We start from the raw sequence: 18,137 nt of genomic DNA on the forward strand, positions 1-18,137 counted from the left end.
ATTATAACATGGCAAACTCAAACCCAACAGGCAACAACAGCTGTCAGTGTGTCAGTTTGCTGACTTGACTATGAATTGCCCAAAACTGCATGTGATTATCATAAAGTGGGCATGTCTGTAAAGGGGAGACTCGTGGGTACCCATAGAACCCATTTTCATTCACATATCTTGAGGTCAGAGGTCAAGGGACCCCTTTGAAAATGGCCATGCCAGTTTTCCTCGCCAAAATTTGGAGCAGGTTTGGTGCGTTATTTAACTTCCTTCGCGTCGAGTAGTAGTAGTTGTAGTATGACATGGTTGGTACCAATGGATTCCTTTGGTGTTCTAGTTTCATATGATACCAGTATCTTAACTCTACCTTTAAAACTTAGTCCGCTACAATTTAACTTTGACAGTCTTCATTTTTTTATTTCACAATGCAATAGTTCAACAGAATGTCCGCACACTTCTGAGACCAGCACTAATTATGAAATTTTTTTTCCAGACATCATCTGTTGCAAACTTCACATTTGTTGCCAACACTGCTGGGCTTTTGTTCAAAGATGTTTGTCAGAGCGTGAATGCACAACAAGGGATTATCTCGGGCCAATTCTTCGGTGCAAGGGCTATTAGATTTTACATTTTTTTCATCATGTATTTATCAAAAATAATCAGACTACATGCAATACGCCCAATACGGACAAGGTAAATTATTCATAAGCACATAATGGATCTATCAAGGGCACCTTATAAAATAATGGCATCTATTTTACCATCAATTATTTTCATCAATTAAGGACCTGTAATTTAAAAGGTTACTGAAAGTTCAGAAGTGCGGGCGAGCAAATGCAGTTGATGGTATTTTATCGCTCTACATCCCCCGCTTTAGTACCAAAGTAATGTTTTCAATATGTAGTTGCAGAGAAATATGTGGCAGGCAGTCTGACTGGAAGTAGACAGAGATCATTCAAGGGACAGGCATTAAGAAGGCAGCCCCAAACAGGATGTTGTCCATTGTTGCCATGTCAGCATTCATTTTAACTTTCTATTGATTTCAAGTCAGCAACCACAGTAAAGCTGTGATGCATTATGACTAAAAGAGCTATATTCAATGTTTTCACTTCCAGAAGTAAATATGGCAACTTGAGCAATAACAAAATACCAGACGATGGAGGGGACAAGGAGGCACGTATTAACACTTTAAAGTGCTTTTCATCAATATTAACCACAAATCACATGACTACTTGTATGTGAAAGGGGTCGCTCGCAGTGAGGAGCCCACAAAGAATAATCACCCAAATTTGCTCAATCAACTGAAAAGGTGGTGATATGTCAGCATTTGCAGCTTGTTTCCCCAAAGTGGTGATAAAAATCACTTAATACAGGTTTAAATCAAAATCTCCGCTAGAGCTATTAAAGCTAACTTGACAGCATAAGACAGCAGAGGATGGAGTCTGATCTATTTGAGCTACATAATTCAGGCAAATTATGCTGCAAAGTTCAGCTCTTATGGAGAACTGTAGGAGACATAATACCTTAGCACAAGACACCAGAAGTCAAAGAGGAATGTCTTCTCGAGGGAAGATAATACACAGGTTATATGCTTTTCTCCAAGACAAAGACACCCTTTTCCATTGGTCAATTTACTTAACTTATGCAAAGTCACCATCATTCTGACCAATTGACAAACAGCCATGTGCTGACCACGCGTTAATATGAAACCTACAAGCTCTCTCCATGCAATAGTGCAACGTCCACACACACACGCCCAATAAAGGGCCTCTGTGTCCTTCACAGCACATCTGGTTTCCAATAGCCGAGGAGCAAGAATGAGAAAAATAAAATACAGTCTTCAACTAGGAGAAAAGGGTACCAAAAGAATACATCGATCACTTTACCTCTACACAGTCAAGCACATAACCGGGCCAGCGACTCATGAATATGTTTTTAATGCGGATAACTAAAAACACAACATGGAACAATGACCTCTGTTTTCTATCTCATATCTGCTCTCCACATCTGTCTTTACTCTCTTGTCATCATTCTGTGCTTCAGCACATTACAAATCTTTTCAGCACCTGCTCACACCCCTTATTGTCTGACTGTAGCCTGAGGCCGTGATCTGCAGCAACCACACACGTCAATGACACATCAAAGGGGTTCAATAATATCTATACCTCATCTCCTCGAGGATCTTCATTGCTACCATTTGTTGTCCAATTTCCGAGTAAAACCGAGTAAAACGTGACTACGTACAGGACAAAACTAGTAGTGAAGGGCAGGATTAGCAATACTGCAGCCTTGTGACTACTGTAAGGCGTAGTTTATTTAAGTGTGCTATTAGTATACTTCTTTTAAACTTAAAATAAGAGAATATGCTTTCAGTTTACTTTTTATGAACTTATCAGAGATATACTTAACAAAAGTATATATAACTATACTTGGCTTATACTGACAAGTACGCAGAAAAGTCTAAGTATACTTGACTTATACTGACAAGTATACAGAAAAGTCTAAGTATACTTGGCTTATAGGCCTACTTGTACTTAACCTTTTGATCGAGCCATACTTAAGAAAAGCATAATTAACTATTCTTGCCTAGGCCTACAGAAAGGTATATACTTGGCTTGTAGTTGTGCTTACTTTTTGATAGAGTAGCCTATTGAAATGTGTTGTGTACATGTTGAATGGAGGATAAAGCATCCATCCACTAAGAAAGGAATCCTGATTTTTCAGTCCAGCTGCTGATTGCGGAGCATCATCTTTCCGTATAGAAACCTCGATGAAGCTCACAATAAAATTTATCTCCCAGCAGCACCTGGGGCAACTCAAGCACAACGACAGTTTGGGAGACAAAGCTCTTATCTTGACCATGTCACAGCATGTGTGTCTTTACATCTCTGACTGTACCACTCCCACATGTCAAACTACTGCAAAGGTCACGGTACACTACGCTGCCTACACAAAGACTCCCACCATTATTTCCACATTTTTTGTTGCACAAGCGGACTCATCTGATAGCACCTCTGACAGGCGTTATAGGTATTTCAGAGTCATTTTGGATTGGGGGACTTCCTCTCTTCGTTCACACCGATTTAAATCTGGTTCAAGTTTGGATGTGGGGATTCAAGAGCTGTCATTCTGCATATTTTCATTGGCATTGGAGTCTGGGCTTTGACTGGGCATGTTGAGGGGTTTAAGAGCTCCTGGCTGTTTTGAAACTATTCTAAGGTTGATTTAGCTGTTTGCTTATGGTTTAAGTCCTTCAGGGAAATAAACTGTCACATTTGTCTGAATGTTTTAGTGGTTTTAAAGGCTTTCGTCTAGAGTTATGTCTACATATGGCTCTGTTCACTGGTTCCTCTATCATTCTTCACTTTCAGAATCGCTGAAGCGGTGCATGTTTTTGTGTTTCATACTGTTTCATTTTTTTTTTTTTTACTTTTCCTTCTTCCCAGTCTGTCAGACAGCCCAGATTTATGAGGTGCTGCACTGACTCCTGGAGGCATGATGCCCTGTGACTGTATATGTGTCAGAGCTGTTGTTTAACTTCTTCCTGACAATCATCCCTCTTGCCAAGTTTGCTCAGAGCTATTGGAAGTGTTTGGTATTTCCATTTTTCCTTTTCCAAATCGCAGAACACAGCCTTCTGGGCTCTTGTGAACCCACAAGCCTTTCTTCTTTGTATTTTAATCATTATTGGTAGCCACAGGGGAGAGAAAGAGGGATTAGGAGCAAGCAGGACAATGCAATGAAATCCTCAGACTTGATGTCAAAGTGAGTCATGCACTTTACTACTCGTTATTAAAGGGGACATATGCTCATTTTCAGGTTCATACTTGTATTTGGGATTTCTACTAGAACATGTTTACATTCTTTAATGTTCAAAAAACACATTATTTTTCCTCATACTGTCCGTCTGAATATACCTGTATTCACCCTCCATCTGAAACGCTCCGTTTTAGCTCCTGTCTCTTTAAGACCCCCTCCTGAAAAAGCCCAGTCTGCTCTGATTGGCTTGTGAGAAAAATATGATGCACCTTTGCAAAGGTAGTTCTCACGTTGTGAACGATATATTCTAATGAGCCTGAATGTGACATAGGAAGGGGAGTCAAATCGGATTGGATTGTTGAATCACTTGTTTTCTGATCTGGTCAGCCCACAAAAAACTGACTGGGTTGTCTTATTTCACAGTTTGTGGGTTGGTAGGTACTCTAAATATGTGTGCACAAGCACTGAACTTTTTTTTTTTTCATGACATATCCTGTTTAAATCAAAAACAGTCAATTTGATTTTGACATGATATTTAAAATCTAAGTGTAAAAAATGTAAATTCCAGGAATATAAAATGTTTTTTAAGTGCACTATACTCTCATTCTCTAAAGGTAGACTGTGGAGTTTTTCACCTTTACTGTAGTAGCGCTATAAGGCCCTGACACATCGAGCTGACAGTCGGCCATCGGTCAGTTTGGGGCCGTCTGTGGGCGCCTGTCAGCCTATTTTTCGGTGTGTCCCGCACCGTCGGCTCTAGTCTGCCCGTGTTGGAGTTTTTGTCCGGCCGATTCAGCATGTTGAATCAGCAGCGGAACCTATCTATGAGAGTAATCACTCTGATTGGCTGTTAGGCTTAAACAAATCAGTGCATGAGAAGAGAAACGGACGTGAGGAAAGCAAGTAAACTCTGTGTGGGCCCTCTTATCTGATCATTCCAATACATGGATGTTTTCACAGCAACATGGCGATCTGGAATGAAGCTAAATGGTGAGTGAGAGTGGTGTGAAAATGGTCGGCAAACGCCGCTTTGTTTCATGTATACGTATCATTACAACGGCTTGTATATCAGCAGTCCTTGGTCTTCCGGTTTCTCTTTTTGAATGAGGAGTACAGACTACCGCTACCTGCCGGTATGGAGACTTATTTCATCTCACGCAGGTGCAGAATGTTCGTGGTGGTAGTTGGCCGTCAGCTATAGTCTTTGCGGTGTGTTCGAGTGCAACGTTTTGGCCAAGACAAAGGCGACGTGAGGCGAAGCAACAGGCGGCCTTCGTCGCTGCTAGTTCTCTGATGTTGGGTTGTTGTGTTTGGGCCTTTAGAGCAACGTTTTTAAGAGTGGGTCCTCGTTTTATAATTAGTACGCACACATGGTGAAGCAATACATTGTCTGTGTCTGTTGGGTGACGTGCCAAGAAATGTAGAACTGTGCCAACAGAGGCAAGGACGGACAGGACTGCTGGAATGCAAACATGAATGAAACAATACGGGTTTAAAATTATTCCAAAAACTCAGCCCCTCAAAAGTTTTATTTTGGTGAGAATCAATGAATGTAAAACCAAACTTTGTTTTTTTTAAAAAACTCCACCTTCAATTCCTCCAACCATTTAGCACTTAATTCACTTTAATGATCTAGTATTTGCTGAACAATTAGTGTAAATCACCTCATTACAGCTGCTATTTTGATACTTATAATACTTTCAAAACCACAGTGAGGTATAATTTAGTTTATGGGTCTTTGTTGCTTTCCCTGTCTTCCAACCTCCCGTACAATTCAATGAGTCTGCTGACTAAGACTCAGACACTAATGGAAACCTTTTATCATTAGTGTCAAAACGTCAGTGATTTAACTCCCACAGTGCTGCTCCAGATTAAAGTTGCTACAGTCACCTAAAAGAAAAACCTGCCCTGCGGTTATTCATATATATATTTTCAGTCTGAACTATTGATTAATATGATAAAGGGTGAAATTTAAAGCTAAAACCACCTACAATCTGGCAAATAGTTTGGGATACGAATGCAGCACGTTATTGATCCAGTTATTGACCGGCAACATATGGACCGCGGGCAGCTTCTGTGGTTCCCATGGGAACGGCAGGGAAGGGGAGGTATTGGTGATTGTCGCAAGCAAGCGATCAGTCTGTACCTGTCCCCTGAAGGAGACGGCTCTGTCCATTTATAAACTGAAGATGACAAGCGACAAAGAGGAAGAAAGAAAGGCCTAATGGAGGAGTGTTGATTTTCCTTTTCAGAGGGAAACCTTCTGTCAAGGCGCGTGAAATATACTGATCATAAAAACTCAAATGGATCACGTTAATCGACAGGGAAGTAATAGGGCAGCTTCTAAGGATGATCAGCTTTAAGGCTAATCCATTTATTCATCTTATTTTTGATTAATTGATCATTTTTTTAGTCTATAAAATGTCAGAAAAACCTCTCAGAGTCATCTTCAAATTGCCTGTTTTGCAGCCAACTGTTTAATTTATCAGGAAAAAAGCAGCAAATTCTCACATTTGAGAAGCTGAAACCAGCATATATTTGGTATTTGCGCTTGTGATATAAATGATTAACTTTCTTTTAATCAACTTCCTGTTAAGCACCAATTCCTATCAACCCAGACTACATACTTGATTTAATTCAGGTCAATTGTATTGTTCATTTGGTGGTGTAGACTTACATAATGTAGCGCTAACAGTGTTTGACTACAGTGGGAGAGCAGGCTTTGAATCCTGTCCTACAGCTGGAGATGGATTTTTTTTTTTTTTTCGCAGTGACCATATATTCCACATGACACAACAGTACACTAAGTCAATAGTCCTTCCTAGAACAAACTAAGATGTCCCTCCTGTTTTATGCTACATCAAACAAATCAAACGTTCTTGCACAGAACAGCTGATAACATTCATCACATCATGTTCTGTTGGTTAATGGCACCTTATCTTCTTCGGCTGTGTGTACTGTAGGTTTAAATTAGCCAGAGGTGATATATAACATAAGGCCAGGGCTGTACAGTGACAAGCCTGGGAAGCTGGTAACAGGACAAACACTCACAGCCAATGGATTACTCTTAAAAATGACGTCAGCCCACCACACCACCTCCCAAAAAATAAAGAAATTCCCTGATATCTGACCATCTTTTACCAGTTCCCTGAACACAACCGCAACATGTGAACTTTTGCCTCCTGAATAACAATGAATAACCTCGCTGGGAGAGAAGAAACAGTCACACCTCAGAAATACACTGAGCAAACACGGCCTCGTATGTTCTTGTCCAATAAGCCACTAAGCAAACACAAGACCTTGTAAACGTGATCTGTAAATATAGTCCGCAACGACAAACAATGAGTGTTTTCGGATCTCCTCTGCTAAATTTAACATTAAGAAAAGGAAGCGTTCATTTTCCGGCAACCTGTTTTCAATCTAACCCACATCTACAGTGCCAGCGTGCAGTCCCTGCAGACAGAGCCCATTCTGCAGGGCTTGAAAGCACCATTCTCCAAGGTGTATTCAATTACATGAAAGTGCTTTGAGTAAACTAAGACTAACCGGAAACACATGTTAGCACACGCAAGAATAATGACTGAATGCTTGTATACTATGCGAAGGAACAAACTTCTGAACTGTGTCAGTGCGCTTTTACTATATTTTCATTGCAATAAACAACAAGACTTTTTTATTCGCCAACATCTGTTGTGCTTCAGGCAAACTAACCGGTATTAATCATGAAGCTGCATCTGTCTAGAAACACGCTAAGTCGGCTGTGGTGCACTCACAGTCTCGCACATCGTCATCATCACCGCCGTCTCTGTTGTTTCGGTTACGACCACAATATGGATGTACAATACATGCACATGAGCAAACGAGAACCCAAACACACGCAGGTCTGCTGAGATGACGCATGAATCACTAATTACTTAATAACAGCGTCTTAAATTATTCAGACATAATGATACTGATCTCATACTGATCATGCTCTAGATTGTTAATATTGATGAGTAAATCTAAAAATAGGGGTTTAAAGTTAGCAAATCAACTTGGAGAACAAAAGTTAATTTTAGAAGAGAAAATTAAAAAGACCAACAAGTTTTCTACTTTTATTTTGAAATTGAGACTTAAGTGATCCCCAGACGGCTAGAACATGTACGCTTTACAAGTGATGAAGTTGGGGTTTCAGTTTCCTGAAGTCTGACTTATAAAGTGTTGACAAGTGTGTTTCGTCACCTCTCTCTTCTGGGTAAAAATGACGCTGCATGCCACCGTAGCTTAGTCAAACCTTCCAGGCTTCAATTGTTACCACAAATCATCCAGATGCAGACAGTGAGTAGTTGGTGAACATGAACAAACACTTTTTATGGCTTCCTGTAAATCTACCTGATCATCTGTTAACAAGGCTAGAGATGCCTTTCATAATAATACTGACATTAATCACATCCTGCAGCTGGTTTTTTATTCCCCAAACTTGACTTTCCTCAGCACCTCTGGCTGCTGCTTAAGGGGGACACACACACACACACACATAGGGGAGGCTGGTTAACCTCGGATTCCTCCCAGAGGAGAGCTTTGCCCTCCGGGGAAGGCAGAGCCTGACCAGTCCTCCAGGGTTGTCAAGGTTTGGCACACTGCTTTCAAACAGGGACAGATATGGAGCTAACACACACACTTCGCCACCCATGCCTTGTGTGGTGAAGGCTGCACTCTCTGGCACACCTTTTATTAGTGGAGACTCCAACCGGGCACACAAACAAATACCACAGCAAGAAATACATTGACGGTCGCCATGCCAGCTGAGCTTTCTATGTATATAATGATTACAGAATGAGGGGGAAGGAATTAAGTTTAGAAGGAGAAACTCTTTAACGCTAAAATTAACTGGAAACTAAACTCTACTGTCAGTGTACAGACCTACATCCAGTCATGGTTAATGATAAACTCCCTTTCTCTAGTCTGTTCCCCTTTCAAGCTTTATTTATCTTCTTTTGTTTTTGCTGAGGAGTTTTGGTTTGTGTTTCGACAACCGAATACATGACACATCAGGGTGTTAGCTCTTTCCCCATATCCACTGTAAAGGATATGGCTGTGTATTATCAAGAATCTGGCAATAGAATACATATCATGATACAGGCGTAATGATTCAATATATTGTGATTTTTTTTCAAATCTAATTTCAGGGAAACTGTCCGAGAATAAAGACACACCACCATATGTATAAAACTGAAAAGTTACTATGTGAAATGGCTATTATGGGGACTAACATCCTCACACATGAATACAACTGGACTCATTGGATCCACAAGAGTCTCAGCTTTCCAGTGATACCCAATTTTTCAATTACAAGACTGTTTAGGGAACCCAGTATGCAGAAATATTCAGATAAACCATTTTAGAATGGGCGAAAATAACACAAGTTTGTACTGCATGCAAAAAACTGCATGGTTTTTGCCCAAAGATGCATGTGATTATCATAAAGTGTCTGTAAAGGGGAGACCCGTGGGTACCCATAGAACCCATAGTCATTCACATATGTTGAGGTCAGAAGTCAAGGGAGCCCTTTGAAAAAGGCTATGATTTCTTTGCCAAAATGTAGCGCAAGTTTGGAGCTTTATTTAGCCTCCTTCACGACATGCAAGTATGACATGGTTGTTTTTCTAATATCATATGATGCCAGTACCTTCACCCTAGCTTTAAAACTGAGCCCGCTACAACCTCTGAAAGACATAATAGAGGCTGGATCCACCGGCAGATTTCTAAGAGGTTACTTAAAAATCAATACAGCGTTTTGGAGAATCAATACAGTATTGCAAAGCATAATATCGCGATACTCCTGTGTATCGATATTTTCTTACATCCCCTACTGTGAAATGTAATGTAATGAAAATAAGAGGTCAAATTGGCCAAAAATGCTGAGGACGAAACCACAAAATGTGCTGTAAAAGTCATACAAAGAATGAGAGGGAGACGGAAGGTCAAAGGTGAACTCACAGTGAGTGGCAGGGAGCAGACCACGAAGATGACAGTGATGAGCGCCAGCAGCACCAGGTGGTCCACCTCCTCGTCCCCCTGCGCGAACCAGGCCAGGCTCAGCTTCCTCTTCCTCCCCGTGGACCCGACCGAGCCGCGCCGCATCATCTGGCTCCGGTGCATCTGGACCAGGCTGACGATCACCGAACCGTTGCACACAAACACCGCGAAGATCAGCAGCGCCATGAGGGAGGAGTAGGACAGGGAGAAGGCCAGCACCAAACTGGCCTGGTCGTCCCCTGTGGCGTCCATGTCGATGAAGCACCACGTGCCGGGGCAGTACTGTCTGAATTTGCCGTAGCCTGCGTACGGCAGGAGGCAGAAGGCCAAAGAAAAGAGGTAAATAAAGAAAAGGGTCACTTTGGCGAAGCTGCGGCGGATGTGCACAGAGTAAAAGTAAGGGTGGCTGATGGCCAGGCAGCGCTCCACGGCCATGGCGCACAGGATGAGTGTGGGCGCCAGGCCGAAGAAGCTCATGGCGAAGCCGAAGAGCTTGCACAGGCTCGGGCCGCCCAGGCTGATCAGGGACGAGTTGCAGGCGTAGCAGATGAACACGGGCGGGCTGAGGAGGCAGGTGCCCAGCAGGTCGGTGAGGGCCAGGCCGGTCACCAAGATGCAGAACACGGAGGACCTGGAGCGGTGCTCCTTCTGGTGCACCCCGAGGATGAAGAGGGCCAGCAGGTTGCCCACCACGGCGGCCAAGAACATGATGATGCTCGTCGCCGGCTTGCCATCCCCGTTCACGATGAGAGTGTCATTGCAGGTGGTGTTGTGACACGTTTCGTTTGAAACCATGCTTTTGTTCATGTTTTTAACTCAAAGCAAAGAAATAAACCTGCTCAGTGTGTAATTAATAACAAAATGCCACACAACAAATGGATATCTTGACCTCTTGACACCATCATTGGGAAACACAGCAGCAGGCAGGGCTGTGTAGTAATAACACCCATAATGCTGCTGGGTTGACTAAAAACGTGGTTCTCTCTTTCTGCCTCTCTTGTCACTTCAAGACAGTTTTGAAATCTTTCTGTGGAACAAATGACACAAGATAAAAAAAAGCTGATTATAGGAAACATAAAACCATCTTTCCCACGAGGGTGGCATCCTGTTCAGGTTTATCCTCTCAGTAATGTCTTATAATAATAATATAATAATAATAATTCTCAACAGTTCTCATCACAGTTTTAGTGACTAATATTCACTCACCTTACACTACTACACATCTGGCTCTGCCGGAGAGAAGCAACACTTGAGCGACTGAAACTTTTAAATATAACTTCTTCTTCTTCTTCTTCTTCTTCTTTTTCCGCGGATTCAGGCTCCCAGTTTGTAAAATATTAAGAGGATACGGAGTTTAAAAGTGCCGCTGCCGGCAGCAGATAGACACTGAGCCCACGAGACACAGAGACAGACTGAATAAACTCCGCTGTCCCTCCTCTTACTTTCTCCGTCTCTCTCTCTCTCTCTCTCTCTCTCTCTCTCTGCACCTCCCAGTCTGTTTCGGATCGATGTGGAGTCCCACCCACCACTGACTGTACTGGAGCAGCCAAACACACTGACAGATGTTATTCAAAAACATTATTTAAGATAAATAGAAGGTAAAAAAAGGTAGTTATTTTCTTCCTTGTTGTGTCTAATGTTGAACACATTAGCTACTGTATTAATATCATACACCATAATCAGATTTTATTCTCTCAAGTTTAGACAAAACCTTAATGCATACCTTTTTAAGAGTGAACTATATTATATATTACATTTACTGCAGTAGACTGAAATAAATAGCAAAACACAGACACCAATAGATTGAAATGGTTAAAGCTTCAGTAGGCATCATTGGGCAAAAATTCCATAATAACCTTTCAGCATATTGTAATTCAAGTGTTCTGAGAGATGACTAGTCTTCTGCACCTCCTCATGGCTCTGTTTTCAGGCTTTAGAAAATCTATCAACTTTGACCAATCACAGGTAATTTCAGAGAGAGAGAGAGAGAGCGTTCCTATTGGCTGTGCTCTGGCTGGTGGGCGGTGCTTGGTATTTCCACAACTGATCTCAACATGGCTGCTGGGTCACAAACTTTCTCATTTTACAGCTAAACTGTACACAACAAGATGTTTCTGAAAACATTTTTTGCAAGAAATAGGCATTACAGTAACAGAATATTGATTCATATTTGATCAGCGCTGCCTAGTTTGACAGTTTGATCGGAGTTCCCGATTGATTGACAGCTGCTCAGAGATGGCAGGCTCCAGCTCGGCTCTGATTGGTTGTTTTCCTCCGGTCTGCGAAATCTTGCAGATGCCATTAGGAGCACTGGAGGACACAGAGGTACATGATTTTTTTCAGATTACCTGTTTCATGTACTACTGTCAGGATATAGTGACCGTTTTATAAAAATATTTTTTTTTAATCATATTTGCTCCATTTCGACCCACTGCTGCTTCTGATTTTTTTCTCAAATTTACACAAAACCTAAACATATGACTTTAAGAGTGAACTATAGAAATGGGGACTTTTATTGCAGTAGCCTATAGACTGAAATAAATAACAAAACACAGACACCAATAGATTGAAGCTGTACTGACACAGACACTTTGGTCAGTATTTGCTTGTTCCCCCATGAGAGCTCAGAAAATATGTAATCCAATTTGTCTTTTGTATTTGGTTTGGCAGTGTCTCTTCTTGCTTTTTAAAAAGGTGTTTTGAATAGACTTAATCTCGGCTAGTTTATATTTCACGCAGCGTTTGGTGCAGCTCAACCAAGAAAGGGGAGAACCAGAGCTTTAGCTGAATACACACGCCATGAAAGCCAGTTTTCCCTGCTTGTTTTTGCTGGTTCACTCTTCGTTTCTGCATCATTTACTTTCTGTTGTTGGCCATTTGTGGACACAGCTTTTGGTGAGAGGAGAGAGAGGAAAATCCTCAAACAGTGGGTGTGCTCTGGAAGAGACTGCATGCTCTGATATGACCCCTCAGGGTTAAGAATGTGCTCCTGAATATGCTGTCAAATATTTGAACTTGTAGAAAAAAGTGCAGGAACCAGAGAAAAGCTGTACAGAAAACACAACGTGTGCTCATACGACATACAGTTTGTGCAACAACAAGGACTCATTGGGGAAAGATGCATTGGGATCCTTTAACAAAACACAATAATACAAAATATTACTCATTTAGTAAAACCCTTGCATTAGAAATTTGACTCTAGACGTACAGTGTTATCAAAAATATTTAACTACATAGTACACAAGTTAAAGTACTCACTATGCAGATTAACCAGATTCTATATTATCATATAAATTGCATTGGATTTTTATTACTACATGAATTTATAAGCAGCAATAATGTAATTTGAACTAATTTATATATTGTTTTGAAGTTTTACCTATAATAATGAATCATATTTTACAGATCACATATAATACCAATGTGTTACCTCAGCATTGGTAACACATTGTCCCACACAAACATACTCTGTGTCCCACATTTGATTTGTTGGGATCTGGTCACCCTACCATCACTACAGGGGCAGGAAGGCTCCGTGCTTTGTTGTGTGTAATTTATCAAATTAAATTGTTTGGTCCCAGGGGAGGAGTGTGACAATCATTTGTCCAAACACGGTAGATGTTACTAAAGCTTGTTTCAATTGATCTGCAGGAAAATGCCGCAGTTACAGCCTACAGTTGCTTTGTATATAGAGGTTTGACCTGACGTTGACCATATTTGATTCACATCTTTGCTCATTGTGTTAAACCCTACCTGGAGGCAGTGATGCAGTCCACAGCCGCGGTACACCTTTATCCTTCCTTTATCCTTCTTATTGGTACATGTGGTTTTAATGTACCGCGTGATCTCCAGCATGTGTCTCCCAATAGCCCTTTTTCATGGAAGATATTTTGACATGTCACAGTAGGAAAAGCACAGGTGTAAATAATGAAATTAACGATGGCTGAATTCCATTTAGCTGCTTTGATTTCAGCGTCCTGTTATCGTGCATGCTGGCTCACTGTCACACTCACTGTCACTCTTGAATAGAGTGGGGCCATCGTTAGTGTTATTAGTAACACCTGTACTTTTCCTGCTATGAGAGGTCTAATCAGTTAGAATAAGTGAAAACACCTGTGTGTGAGTGTGTGTGCAGGGCCTTTTTAAGATAGCAAACTGAATCTGCAGGTAGAATTGTTCAAAAAGCACAAGAACAAATCAATAGCCAGAGCCAGCTGCTGTGATGATATGTTGGCTGTTAGATCTAAAATGACACGTAATGAACCCATCACCATTTCCGCAGACACAGAATGTAATAATGAAAGTCGTGAGGAGCCATCGCTGCTCCCCTTAATGGTTTCTTTTCACGACACCTAAAATAAGCACCAATAACATCCCCATGAATACAAACTGCTGCGTAGTAATTACATTTTAGCTTCCCACTCTCAGTAATTCTACACACTTGCTTCCTGTTGCTGTTATTGACCGAACATAATGATAACAGCGTAGTGCCAATGTCCAATTCTGGATGGAGTAATGGAGATCGAGTTTCTCCGTGTTTCACGCTCTGTTAGTGTGGATGCACAGTTACACAGCTGGTAGTGGGTGGTAGCTCGCTGGCTCGGGCCACTGTGATATTGTTAAACAAAGACATGCAGATATTTGTTTTTCATCTTCTCCCGAGTTTCGCTCCATCTCTGACAAACAAAGCTCTAATTTACTTTTAACTACCACAAGGCACCTTAAGGCGTGGATGGCACGCGGGGTGTTTACAGACGCACCGCCGATAAAACAAACCAGACTGCCATCTTTAAATAAATAACAGACATGGATGCTCAGAACAGACGCAGACATTTTCCCTAAACCGGCGGGCCAGTTTGTGAACATACCAACCGAGACACCGAGATCATAACAGCTTGGTACATTTACACAAGTTCTTATTATGATACATAAGCAGTTTAGAGTAAGTGCAGCGGAGCATCGATTTGCAATAGGAGCTGCTGGTGTTTGGTTGCATGTGTATGTTGATAATTAAAGGGTAAATAGGTGTGGTGGCTTAAACGTGCAGTTAGATGAATAGATGATTGATGGATGACTGGATTGGTTTGATAGTTGGTTGGGTGATGAATGGAAGATTAGTGGACGAACAATCTCTGAACCTTTCGTCTATCGGTCTGATGACAGAGGTTCCAGTGAAACCAGTAGATATCCGGGCCAAGACTTCCTCTTCCGTGCGCTGCTCATTGTTTATAGTCCAATTAGCAACTTCAGATGCCAGACTGGAGTTGGACTTGAGAGACGACGTGTACGAGCGGATTGTTTCACAAGTAGCCAGTTTACAAGATAGTTTTATACCAATATAAAGCTAAATCATCGTCAGACGATAGCTGGTGGGTTCAGAGATTGCATTTCGGCCAATGCGTTCAGCCTCTGCTCACCACACAGACTGTTCACCTGCATTCAACCAAAGCCTGCTCGAACATGATTGGTCAAATACTAGGGTTGTCAATTGATTAAAATATTTAATCGCAATTAATCGCATGATTGTCCAGAGTTAATCGTGATTATAAATCCACATTTTTTTATCTGATCAAAATGTACCTTAAAGGGAGATTTGTCAAGTATTTAAAACTCAAACAATGACACATATTATCCAGAAACCCTCACAGGTACAGCCTTTAGCATAGAAAATATGCTCAAATCATAACATGGCAAACTGAAGCCCTAACAGGCAACAACAGCTGTCAGAGTGTCAGTTTGCTGACTATGACTTGCCCCAAACTGCATGTGATTATCATAAAGTGAGCATGTCTGTAAAGAGGAGACTCGTGGGTACCCATAGAACCCATTTTCATTCACATATCTTGAGGTCAGAGGTCAAGGGAGCCCTTTGAAAATGGCCATGTCAGTTTTTCCTCTCCAAAATTTAGCGTAACCTCCGCAGCAAGCTAGTATGGCATGGTTGGTACCAATGGATTCCTTAGGTTTTCTAGTTTCAAATGATGCCACTCTATCTTTAAAACTGAGCCCGTACAACCTAAAATTCGCAAGTTAATGCGTTGAAGAAATTAGTGGCGTTAAAACAAATTTACATTTACGGCTGTAACTTTGAAAGCCGTAGTTAATCGGACTACAAAATTCTACATGTGAATGCAGAATCTGTTTAAATAAATTAGTGGACGGATGACTGGATGGATGATGATGGAGAGAAGTATGAAAATATGGAGGAATAAATAGACGGATGGATGGGTGAACTAAGTAATGGATCCAAGATGGATGGATTAAAACCAGATATTGTAACTTACTGTTCCAACTAATTTGGAACCGATATGTGCGTGCCTTCATTCAAGGAAACATGAAAACACATTACATAATATTGAAAACACTTCGATCTGTCTTTGATCTGTCTGCATACTGTCCTGGAAGACAGATTAGAAAATGCAAACTCCAGTTGAATACAGTTTTATTTACCTGTATTGACTTGTTTTTGCTTACAGGTGACAGCCAGAAATGTATCTTACAGTGACGACTCAGGGATCAGCTACTTTCAAGTACAGTCAAGAACGGACAGATCATGAATAGAAGAGGTTAGCGGTAGAATCAAAACAAAATGTTTTCTGATTATTTGTAAAACATCATGTAGAGAGAGTATGACCAGTAACATGTCCAGAATAGTGTGTGTATGTTTGTGTGTGTTTTTCTGGAGCTGTCTCACCATAAGACGGATATGCCTGGTCTGGTGAGCATCATTTCCTCCTCCAATTGAATCCCAGAGCAAACCGGGCTCCTATCCACTGACTATTAAATGAATGAGGTGTCGTGTGTCAACATCTGGCTGCTTTTCTAAAAGCTGGTGGGAACATGAAACAACGAATGTTACAATTTTCAGGAAGAGATGCAGTATCAATAAAAACTTGCGCATTTACACATATTTTAATGACAGAGAGATTTATCACAAGGGATGGTTTTTGACCGGAATTACGAAACATATGGAGCCGAGGGAGGCTCGGTCAGGACTGTTTTTATAGTAGGACTCTTTCATCCCTAATTGAAAACAGATTGTTAGTAACAGAGACCTGAATATAAAGTAGAAACTACAAATAAGTAGAAAAAAACCTCTAATTTGATTATGAAAAAGGTCACTCTTGACGTTGTGTGTTGTCATATTTCATGCAGCCAACAAGGGTGTGTGTGTGTGTGTGTGTGCGTGTGTGTGTGTGTGTGTGGACATATTTTTTTCTACTTTTACCCAGTCTGCTTGCCATATTTGTCGAGCATTTCCTTTGTTTTCATCAGTTGATAAGTATCTAGTTGATAAGTCATGGAAATGTTAATGATCAAATTATTTAATCAGCGAGCACATGTTTTCAGCTGTGAATGTCAAGATGTTGGAGAGTTTTTGCCTCTCAGGACGTCAATTCCTTCTTTGTGTTTGTTTTTACAGTTAGAAAACCAGCGACGCAAAACAGGTTTTAACATCCATAATTGTAAACACTGTTCAATGACCCGGACATGATGCCGAGTGTAAAGACTTGGTGATGGAAATGCCGCTGTTGTCAACAGTGAGAGCACACACACACACACACACACACACACACATGGTTGACATACTGATGAAAATACTTTGGGTGTATTTGAGCTTCTGATACACACCAGTTCTGTTGGTAATTGTTTCCTGATTGTTTACCTGAAGATTAGCAATTTAAGAGGTCACAGTACAAGTCCAATGAATCCTTCCATATACTGCACAGTATTTCTATATAACGTTTTACAGCTTGATCACTCTAATTAGGCACCAACTGGTTGACCTGTCCAGCACACCTGCTTTTAATAAAGCACTCATTAAGACTTCCATCAGAAGAGCTTATTCAAGTTTTTGCACATTTTACATCACATTGGTTATGCATTAAAATCAGGTTTGCAGCTCTAGTCTTAGTGCTAGTAGAGGACTTCATATATATGTATCGGCTCTCCCGACCTGTTGGTACTTTCAAAAGAAACCGCTCATGTTTTATATAAATTAGTAGCAAAACAGGTAAAAACTGGAGAAATTAACATCCGATTTATCTTTTTTTTTTGTCTACAGTAAATTTGATTTTGATCACATCTCTACAGTATGACATAATACAACATCTACACATAAAAAAATTAGACATTAAAACCACATACTGTTTTATAGCAGTACACATATTCTCAGAGATGCTTCTTGTTACTCTGAGTTATTTGTCCTACAATACACACATTGAAGCTACATTCTGTAAACTGAATTCTGTAGTTCGATCGTATGGAGGATGGACCCTGCCAAAATCAAAAATAAATAATGAATCGATAAATAAATAAATATGCCGTTAAATGTATCAAAATAATATTAAAAATACATGTAGGCATTA

At 40.8% G+C, this 18,137-nt stretch overlaps 1 protein-coding gene and 1 long non-coding RNA gene across 2 annotated transcripts in view; one reads left to right on the forward strand and one right to left on the reverse strand.

Annotated features, from left to right (window-relative positions):
• Positions 1–11,211, reverse strand: part of ptgir (prostaglandin I2 receptor) — a 30,655-nt gene extending 19,444 nt beyond the window's left edge. The window contains exons 1-2 of the mRNA XM_074642083.1: positions 10,975–11,211; positions 9,730–10,795 (exon numbers count right to left, since the gene is read on the reverse strand). Coding sequence (XP_074498184.1) covers positions 9,730–10,575 — 846 coding nt within the window. The 5' untranslated portion in view covers positions 10,576–10,795; positions 10,975–11,211. The remainder of the gene's footprint in view (positions 1–9,729; positions 10,796–10,974) is intronic.
• Positions 1–18,137, forward strand: part of LOC141771638 (uncharacterized) — a 229,010-nt gene that overhangs the window by 178,403 nt on the left and 32,470 nt on the right. The window lies entirely within an intron of this gene.

The sequence above is a fragment of the Sebastes fasciatus genome, chromosome 7, assembly GCF_043250625.1.
Source record: "Sebastes fasciatus isolate fSebFas1 chromosome 7, fSebFas1.pri, whole genome shotgun sequence".
Taxonomy (NCBI): Eukaryota; Metazoa; Chordata; class Actinopteri; order Perciformes; family Sebastidae; genus Sebastes; species Sebastes fasciatus.